This window comes from Phaethon aethereus, assembly GCF_964289735.1.
Source record: "Phaethon aethereus genome assembly, chromosome: 2".
Taxonomy (NCBI): domain Eukaryota; kingdom Metazoa; phylum Chordata; class Aves; order Phaethontiformes; family Phaethontidae; genus Phaethon; species Phaethon aethereus.
This window is the reverse complement of record NC_138582.1, coordinates 54,634,401-54,644,731: the sequence shown is the minus strand read 5'-3', so window position 1 is coordinate 54,644,731 and position 10,331 is coordinate 54,634,401. Positions and strand designations below refer to the sequence as shown.

Sequence of the window (10,331 nt, the reverse complement as noted above, 5' to 3'; positions counted from 1 at the left end):
TATAACTTAATGATTGGTCCACAAAGTAGATCTGTGCGTTTCTCTAGTGCTTTTGTACAAAAGAAAAACAATATTATTATCAAAATATTCATTTAATGGCTTTACTTCATACATAAATACATGTTTAGATAACACAGGAGCGGTGATTGTTCAGTCAGTTTGGAAATGACTTTTGTTTTTGTTTAGATTTTGTTGTTGTTGGGTTTCTCTCTCTCTTTCTCTCTCTCTCTCTCTCTCTCTCTCTCTCTCTCTCAGGACTTTGTATACAGAGGAGTGGCTGGTTACTCATCGCTACAAATACGCTACTCGGCGTCCTTTGTTTTTAACTCTTTGTTTATACCTTTTCCCCAGGACGGCTGCTAAGTATTTCTTGACAGCCATTTGTTTCCGGTAGCGGCTGTAGCTGTCCGTGAAGATGCCGTCTATGTGCCGCTTGGTCAGCGGTTCCGCCTCGTCCCCCAGGCCGCCGCCGGCACCGCTGCAAGCACCGAGAAGCACAGCCGCATCAGGCGGGGCCGCTCCGCCCCCTTCCGCGCCCCTCCGCGCCCCTCCGCCCCTCCCCGCGCCCGTGCGCAGCCCCGCCGCCGCCGCTGCCCCCGGCGCAACACCTTGCGCGGAAGATGCGCAGGGAGACAAAGGCCGCGCCGAACCCCGCTCCCGACGCGGTGCGCGCAAGAGGCGGCGGCGGGAGAGACAATATCTCCCCGCCATGCATTATTCATTGCAGCGGGGAGAGCTGCTCTCCCCGCGGCTTCATCAGCGTGTCACCTCCTGCCGAAGGCCGCCGGGTGGCACCGGGCTCGCCCCTGCCGCGTCGGCGGCGGGGAGCCCCGCCTGGCCCCCGGGGGTGCGCAGGGCTGCCGCTGAGCCCCCCCTCCCGCTTCAGCCGAGGCCTCGGGCATCGCCTCCGACAGACTGCTCCCTCCCCGCCCGCCTGCCCACCTCCTTCCCCCCTCCCAGCAGACCGGGTAGGCTGCCCAACTTCAGAATTTTAAATCAGCCGGTTGCAAAAAAAATTCTAGAGCTATATAGATAAATATATATATTTATATAGCGATAAATATATATGAATATATTAAAATTACTATATATTTATATATGAATATATTATGTGTATAAATATATATGTACATATATACCTATATAAATAAATCTATATATACATATATATGCATACATATATATATGTACGCCGGAGCATATTAAACCAAACCAGCCTCCGCGAACGCCCGGGCTGACAGCCGGGGCTCACGCTGCACCGGCAGCGGGACGGGAGCCGCGGCCCGGCCCGGGCCGGCTGCGGTTTGGGGAGCCGGGCTCCCCCAGCCCCACCCGCCGGTGCAGCAGACTCGCAGCCCCGGTCGGGACAGCTTTGTTCCCGCCAGCCGCGGCCTTTGAAGCGCCTCCGCCGCGGCAGCAGCAACGCCCATCGCGGGAAAAGAGGGAGCAGAAGCCCTTACCCGACCCGCTTGGCCATCAGGGAGTGCAGATATTTCCTGGCGGATAACTGGCCCAGGAGTTTCCTGTAGGCTTTGTTGAAGATCCCATCGGCGTGCCTGGGCGGAGGGAAGAGCCGGCGGATGAGCGCCGAGGCCCCGGCAGCCCGGGCGGCGTCCCTCCCCGCCGGCGAGCGGCGGGCGGCATCTCCCCACGTCCCCCGGGACCCCTCCTCCCCACCCAGGGCCCTCCCCGCCGCACTTGCTCGGCTCCGCGCTGGCTGGGCATTCCTGCTCCGTTTGCGGGAGCGCCGCTGGCCCGCCTCGGCGCTGCGGGAGGTAAGGCGGCTTTTCCAGTCCTTCTAGGCTTTAAACTGGGCACCGGGGCCCGGGCATCGTGCTCGTTTGGTTAGGTTCGGGATTTTTTTTTTTTTTTTGGTTGCTGTTGGCTTGTTGGGTATTATTATTATTATTATTTTTCCCCCTCAATCGGCTCGGCCAGACCCGTTTTGCTCCCGGCTTAAAACTGACGCCTGACACCCCGCGAGTTGCAGTCACCTCTTTTCCGGTGGGTAATACAAGGTGTACATCTCGCCTATCATGGAGGACGGATTCGCTATACCGAGGGGCTCGTGGTCGTAGGCGAAGTCCTGCAGGGTGTTCCCGTCCTCGTCGTAGACTTCATCTTCCAGCCTGGCAACGAGAGGAGCAAGGGGAAGGAGTCAGACGGGCTCCCCGCCGCCGGCTCCCGCCTGCCGTGGTGGCCGCCCCCCCGACGGAGCCGACCCGGGCGCCCCGGGAGCCCCCTCCTTCTGCCCCCATCCCTTCCCTGCGCCCGCCCGCTCCCCATCCCCGCCCTCCGCCCCCTCCGCGGGGCAGGACCACGGGGGAGGGAACACACACCCGCCGTCAGACGTGCTCCGAGAAAAGCCCCAAACCTATCTCCCCCTCCCTTCCCGGTACCCCACCCCCCCACCCCGGCCGGAGAAACAGCCCCTCTCTGCCCCAGCCACGGCTTGCTGCTTTCCCGAGCGGAGTGCACGCACCCGCATGCTGCCAGGCACACGCGTGGAGGCTGCCACTCACAGGCGTTTGTGTGCCGGGGGCTAGGCGGGAGCCCAGCAGCATCCCCGGCGGAGACGGGGTGGTGAGCGGCAGCCCCCAACCCCCACTCCGCCGGGGCCGGCGTCCGCGCGGGGCTTCGCCTGTTGTTGTTTTTCGTTGAATGGTGCCTCTGCCCTTTGAGATGTCGCTAGTTTTGTCCGTGTCGTCCCCCCTCCCCAACACCCACACACACACTCTCTGCCTCCCTCTCTGCAGTACGATGTAGGTCATTGTACGTTACAGGCAGCTATTTTTGTCTGTGAGCTTTAGCGGAGGTATTAATAATAGATGCCGCTAAAGTGTTTCACTCCTGCTAATTCAGGCGCCTGAATGAAGAGAACCGGGTTGCTGCCGGCTAATGGCCCCGCAGGCCACCGAGCCGGCAGGCCCTCTGCCCGCGGAGGGGGCTGCTCTCAGCCAGCCCCGAAGGTCTCCCGCTTCGTGCACGGACACCTCGGAGCCTCAAAAAGGACACCCTCCTCGGACAGCCTTGTGCTCCCGGCATCGCACCCCGCTCGCAGCTGAGCCAAGAGGCGGTGTCCCCCCTAGGGCACCCTGGAATAGCGCCAAGCGCCGGTGGGGCCGGACAACAGCACCGAGCCCAAAACTCCCCCTCAAAGCCGAACAGCACCTGTCGCCCAAACAGGCTACAAGCAGGGCGGGACCCGGCTGCCCGCGGACGTCCCGGAGCAGGTCCCCTGCACCCCTAGACACGGCCCAACGTGGGAAACTCGCATGTGCCGACGTCTCTGGGGGTACCCCACTCCTTCCCCAAACGCAGCGGGGTCCAAACGCCCCCGGCTCCCCGGTGAAAAGGGACAGCACGGGCTGGAGACCGGCAAGACACTCCGAACAGAGACAACCGAACGACCGTGGTCCCGCCGCTCCCCCCTTGAGAAGGGAGGTCGTGTACAGACAGGTAACCAGGGGAAGGGACCGAACCCCCGTCAACTCCACTGCTGCTACAGCCATGACAGCCCTCACACGCCCCTCCCCCCCCGCTCCGCTCCGCCCGGCCCGGTCCGGGCAGCCGATGCTCGCCTTTCACCCTGGGCGAGCTTGCGGGCAACCGAAAGCGGCCGGGAGAGCGGCGGGGCCCGTGGCAGGGCAGGGGCAGGCCAGGTGGTGGCAGCTTCTGGGCCCCGCTGAGATGCCCCCGGGACCTGGGTCCGCAGCAGAGCAGGTCCCCCCCTCCCCGAGGACAAGAGGCTGCCGGTTAACCGCTCCGGGATCACGGGGAGCGGCCCTGGGGGAAGCCAGTGCTGGGGGGGGACACACACGACACCCCCCTCCCTGTCTGACCCTCCCGGCGCTCCTCTCCTGCGGCGGAGCGGGTGGGGAGGCAGCCGAAGTGGAATGGGGTTCGTTTGGTGACTACCCGTCCCCTTCTGCTTCCCTCCCCGGTAAGATTCCCCTGCCCTTAGCAAAGCAGGGGCAGTGGGGGCCTGGAGGGGTCCCGGCCGAGCCCCCCGGGCGGGGAACGGACCTACCTGAGCGCCGGGTACTGAAGTCCGGCTGCAGGTGAGCAGTAGACGCTGCAGTGCATTATTATGCCATAGACCAGGAGTGCTAGGATCGCTTTGCTACACATTGCCACTCTGTGCGGGAGGGAAAGGAAAACCGCTGTCAAAAAAAAAAAAACAAAACCAAAAACAAAACCAAAAACAACCACCCCACGACCCACCAAGCCCCCGGCCGAGCCTGCGGGGGAGGCAGGGACCGCGGACCCTAAGGACAAACGCCCTGGGAAGCCGGGTTGCCGGCGCGGAGAGGCGCGGAGAGGTGCCCGGCGCGGAGCGCTGCTGCCGCCCGCCCCGTCGGGTGCCCGCCCGCCCCGGGAGCGCTGCGGGGAGGCCCGGCGAGCCGCCGCGTGTCCTTACCATTAAACTCTAAACACCCGGCACTAAGAGAGTTTGGCTGCGAAACCAAAACGGCACGTCTTTAAAAAAAAAAAAAGAAAAAAAAAAAAAGAAGAAGAAGAAGAAAAAATGTCCCCAAATGGGGGGGGGGGGGGGGAGAAATAGAGCTGTCTCCCAAGTTGCGACCAAAAGGAGTTAAAACCCTCGTGGCATCGCCTCTCCGATGGGCGAAGGACCCGCGGGACGAAGAAGACGCAAAACCAGCAGTTAGTTTTTTGCTGGTTTTAGTGGAATCCACAAAAAGAAAAAGAGAGACAGGGAAAAAAAACAAATTACAAAATAAAAAGATAAAGAAAAACAAAGTTTGCAGGTAGCAGCACAAGTCTGGAGTGGAGCCTGCAAGGGAAGGGAGAAAGAGGGATGGAGCGAGATGTGGCCGGAGAAGGGAGCGCAGGGGAAGGGGGAAGAGAGCGGGCGAGCCGGGAGGGAGCGGAGGCGGGGAGCCGCGGGCTGGCTGCGTGAGGTGTTGTCTTCCCCAGATCTCTTCCCTCACTGAGCGCCTTCAGCTTCCTCCTCTTCTCTTCCTGCTCGGTGGCTCCAAACTTGACCAGCCTTCCGCAGCCTTCCGTCTGAGACGCAATTAGCAACAAAATCTTTGCAAACACCCCGCTTCAGCAAGAGCCCTCTTCGTAAACATTTGCCTGCTTGTTACCTCAGAGGACGGGCAATATTGTTTGTTGCCCCCGTGGTGGTGTCCGGATTTTTATTCATGAATCAAATGCCCTTTTTTTTTTTTCCCCAGTCACGTAATAATCGGGTATCAGAAAAGACGTCACCACCCCAATTCCTCAAGGAACACAGTTCTGTGTCGTCCTCAAAGATGAGCTTATCAGGAGTCATAAAGCTTCTCATAAACACCAACTCACACTTCCCCCCCTCAAAAAAAATTATCAGGGGAAAAAAACCCCAACAACCCAACAGCAACACACAGAAAGCCCCCACAAGCCTACAAGGATGCTCCGCCACGGCCAAGTTTTACCTGCCGTCGGAAGGGACCAGGAGGCGGAGGAGGACGATTTGGGATGGGGTGGGGGTCCCCGGATTTGGCGGACTCCCCTGCGGCTTTGTTCCGCGTCTTTCCGTGGGGCCAGCTCACCCACGCCGCAGCCCGGGGCCGCCGCTGGCCGCGGGCCCCCGCTGAGCCTCCCGGCGCAGAGCACGCAGGCAGAGGAGCCCCGACGCGGAACCCCCATGGAGATTTGGGGAATAGGAACGCCTTTTCTTTTTTTCCCCTGAGCCCTCTTTTTTTTTCTTTTTTTTTCTTTTTTTTTCTTTTTTTTTTCTTTTTTTTTTTTTTGTTTAAGGATTGTTAGAGGTGTTCTCATTACTCAAGGCTCCCCCCCGGGGAAAGCAGCCCTTAACCGCCCCGCGTGTGCCGCAGTCGCGGTGCCTCATGGCCGCCCCGCGGGGAGGGTCCCACGCGAGGCCGCTCCGGCCCCGGGGGCGGCAAGGGCGGCTTTTCCCCCATTCCCGTGGCCCGACCCTCTCCCCTCCCCGCCTGGTGCAGAGACAGCTGTGCGACTCGCAGCGCTGGGCAGAGCGGGAGGGGAGAGGATCGCCATGGGGGAGGGGGCCAAAAAAAAGGGGGGGGGAAAAGAAAAAAAAAAAGTTGATTTGCTGGAGGGACTGGGAGGGAAATCCCTTCTCTGGGGACTTCCCCGCTGCCGGGATTATTTTCCCCCCAAGTGAAGAGGCGGGCGGTGAGTGCCATGCTCCCGGCCGCTGAGATTTGCGCTCCTCTCCGCGCTCGGCGGCTGAAAAATCAGCCCTTCATTTCCGAGAATTACCCAAAGAAATACAGTCTGCAGGAGCCATTACTGCAAATTTTAATTATTAGGATCATAAGCAGAGAGTTCAGGAAGCAGCAATAATTTAGTTCTCCTGTTTCCTATTTGAATGGCTTTGGTGTAACACGCTTAGACGAGTTATTTGAGACCAAATCGATATCCCAAAACCAACAACAACAACAACAACAAAACCACCAACCAAACACACACCGTGCAATTACATTCCTGTTACGGACATTTAAGGTTTCAATATTTTCCGGAGATAAAGGGAATTTAACGTGAATTAATTATTCCCGTAGAAATGGCCCACGCACGCGACTTGCCGAGGTGGACGGGACATGACTCGGGTCGCGGCACGGACTCTATCCCACTTCGCGTTCCGTGTCGGGCGTGCAGGGAACAGGGACTTGTCCCCCGGCGAGGAAAAAAGGACTGCTCAGGGCTCACGAAGGAGCCGTTTGGGGAAGGGGGACACCCCGCCCCCCACCCCGGCTGTCTCGGATGGTAGTGGGGTGGATTTCCCCGCAGGACGGGTCCGCAGACGCGGAGCGCGGGGAGAGGCGAGGAGGGAGGGGGGCGGGGGACTGCGCTGGCGCGGACACGTCCGTGAGCGAAGGGCGCCACCGCGCGGCCACTAGCGCGCATGCGGCCGCCTCCGTGGGTTCTACCTCGGGAGGGCCCGAGTGGGGCTGTGTGTGAGAGACCCATCTCCTGCGTGGAAATTCCGCCCCGCCACCCCCCCCCCGCGAGTCCCTTCAGGGTTCCCGTTCTCGGTTGCCAGCAGGCGGATTTGGGGGAGCTGTTGGGTTCTGGGGTGGGTTTGTTTTATTTAATTCATTAATTTATTTAATTTGTTTTCCTTTGCAATGACTCTGCGATAGAGGATGTAAATCTGGGCTTTTCTAGAAAGAAGCCACGGCAGGGATTATGTGAATAACTTCAGTTTGCAGGCTTGAACCACACAGCCTGAAGAGCAGGAAAGAAATATTCCCTCTTTCCAAAGAGGCCAGAATCATGGGCAATAGGTTTTAAAGCTGTGGCTGTTTTCACTTTAGAAAAGCTACTTTCAGCTACTATTTATTTACACCGCCTCGTTTCCTCTCCTCCCTCCCCACTCCCCCGGATCCTTACAAAAAGTACCAGGATGCCCGAAATACTGGGCAGCAGCAGCACAGAGAGACAGATTCCCATAAAATAGACCCAAAGCTTCAGACCCCGCAGCGGCCCGGTGTTACTGCGCACGCAGGAGCGATATACCAGGACAATTTTGCAAAAAATACAGCTTCTCAGCTCTCGTTTAGGGCGAGTGAGTAACTCACACATGATTCATGCCAATGAAAGTCTCACAGCATCTCAGTCTACTTCATGGGTGTGCGTGCGCGCACGCGATGTGAATACGCATATGACATGATTGCAGTTTAGGCTGAATAAGTAAAGGCTTAAATCTGATCTCCACGTATAAGTAAATTTCTAAAGTCTGCCATTTCAAGGCTGAGAGGGATTTAAGGTTTATAATACTTGCCTCTAAGGCAAACTCCTAAGGCAGCATCTGAAGAAAAGTAGGTTTTTTCACTGGCAGAATTTTCTTCATCTTTCTTCTGCCAGCTTAAATTAGACCTTTTAATTTACCTGACTATGCTATTTTAAATATCTATTTTATTAACTAGAGCATTATAATTCTATAGATATTTTGAGGGGAGCTTACATCCTCTGAGCCTTGTTAAGCCTGCCTGGGGCTGACTGCTCTAAAACCTACTGTCATAGGTTTAATTCAAAGGAACATATGTACCATGATGTGTATCTTTTCCACTCCTCAGAAAGACCCTTTTTTGCATATTTATGCATATTTTATAAAAAATACCACGAGTAATCTATCAAACTGTCAGGAAATTTATTAGTCCACAGAGCCAGCTGATCTCTCATGTGCACTTCTTGTATGTCCAGCCGCTATTTTCATGTTTTCTGAGTATGACCCACCTTAGCTGCATATTTTAAAAGGAACCTGGAAGATTGACAGACCTGGAATACGTAGTTTTATCATGAAAGGGCACAAGTTTTTCTGCTAATATAGAAAAGGATGAATTCTTCTTTCTCAAAAGCCAACAACCCTGCCAACCCAGCTGTCTCTCCCTCTCTCTCACACACACTATGGGTTTATCATCTATCTTGTTACCATCTCTTCACAGGCCTCCTATCTTACTGGGACTGCTTGGGGAACTGCCAATGAGTACATACACATCAGCTTTATGAACATGCCAGCCTTCGTCTTTTCTTGGCATTCCAGCCTCCTCCTCCTCCCTGAGGGCTAGCTCCTAGGAAGGATGGACTTGCCAGAGGGAAGATTAACTCATCCGTGAAGTCACTCAGGTGTATCTGTGGTCATCTGGTAACAGCTGATTAGGGGATGACCTGGCAGAAGAACAGAAGTCATTAAAGCTCAAGCAGGGGAAGCCAGGGCTTGGCGGACATTTCATTGTTTCCCGCTGAGATGTGGCACCCGTGGCAGAGGCGGGAAAGCCTCGCTTTCCTTGTGCAGGCTAGGTCACAGTGGACTCAGGGACAGAGAGCGCTGAAGCATCTAATTTGCAAAGTTGTTTTTCTTTTATTAAACTGTCCCCTCTTGTGCTTTCTTCTTTAAGTAAAAACAGTGGTATGTTTAGGTGCACTGTGAAAAGCATATACATCTGTGTCCTTCCTCGTGCCTGTTGCAGATCAAAGGAGCAGACCTGTAATCCAGATATCTTGCTCACTCAGGGATATTCTGGGCAGGAGGTACAAACTATGGGAAAAATGGAGAGCGACAACCAGGGACAGTACTGGGACTGCACCTCTCTCGAGACAGGAGACAGGCAAGCCTTGCCTGGTGGCCAGGATCCTTGCCAGCCGCTTCGCAGGTGCCCACCAAGCAGCAGCAAAGCCTTTGTGGGGATCTTCCAGATAATGCCTTGCTGCCTTTTATTGCCTTAATTATATTTCCAAGCAAACTGCTAAAAAATATTCTTAAGTATATGAACTCCGAGGAAAAGGGCTGGGATTATTTTTCCTCTCCCCTCCCCTCCCCTCCCCTCCCCTCCCCTCCCCTCCCCTCTCCTCCCCTCTCCTCCCCTCTCCTCCCCTCTCCTCCCCTCTCCTCTCCTCCCCTCTCCTCCCCTCTCCTCCCCTCTCCTCCCCTCTCCTCCCCTCTCCTCTCCTCCCCTCTCCTCCCCTCTCCTCCCCTCCCCTCCCCTCCCCTCCCCTCCCCTCCCCTCCCCTCCCCTCCCCTCCCCTCCCCTCTCCTCTCCTCTCCTCTCCTCTCCTCTCCTCTCCTCTCCTCTCCTCTCCTCTCCTCTCCTCTCCTCTCCTCTCCTCTCCTCTCCTCTCCTCTCCTCTCATCTCCTCTTCTCCTCTCCTCTCCCCTCCCCTCCCCTCCCCTCTCCTCTCCTCTCCTCTCCTCTCCTCTCCTCTCCTCTCCTCTCCTCTCCTCTCCTCTCCTCTCCTCTTTCTTTTCGCAGGACAGTATTTCCCGGGGCAGCAGCATGGGAGCACCAGGAGTGCCGTCATCCTGCTCTTGCCCCTGCTTAGAGCTCATTGTGAGAGACAAGGCCAGTGGGTTGCCAGTTTCTTCTGGGATTGCCCACACAGGAGCTCAGTGTTCAACCTTAGGGGGTGAGTGACCTCCTCCCCCTTTTCAGTAAATGAAAGATGTAAAGGAAGAGTCATTTCCATCCAAACACAAAGGCAAGAAAAGCACTTTCTAGATGAATGGAAGACCAAACCGTGGACTTGGTTCCACATGGAGGTACCACCACACTATGCCCATGACAGATAATTCCCTTGTACGACCAACAGACACATTTATAATCTCCTGTCTTTTCCCCAAGGAAATTCATATTCTACAAGAGAAGAAAAAAATTTTCCTTGATGCGTGCTGACAATGGTTCTTTTATCAATCATTTATATATGGAAAGCAGAGAAATAAATAATGAAAGGCAAACAACAAAAAAACCCTACCTTTTGAAGTTTTAATATTCCAAAAGCCTAGTCTACACTAAAGCCAGCAACCTACACAATGCCACTAAAGATCTTGCTAGTCCGCAGGGCAGAAT

General features: G+C 56.0%; 1 protein-coding gene across 1 annotated transcript; it reads right to left on the bottom strand.

Annotated features, from left to right (window-relative positions):
* Positions 1-259: 259 nt before the first annotated feature.
* ADCYAP1 (adenylate cyclase activating polypeptide 1) lies at positions 260-6,432 on the bottom strand. Its single transcript, XM_081996633.1, has 4 exons — positions 4,031-6,432; positions 1,995-2,129; positions 1,461-1,556; positions 260-478 (listed from the first exon to the last, which is right to left on the bottom strand). Exons 1-4 carry the CDS (start codon positions 4,129-4,131, stop codon positions 292-294), a joined length of 519 nt encoding a protein of 172 aa, XP_081852759.1. The 5' UTR covers positions 4,132-6,432; the 3' UTR covers positions 260-291.
* Between the last annotated feature and the right edge of the window lie 3,899 nt (positions 6,433-10,331).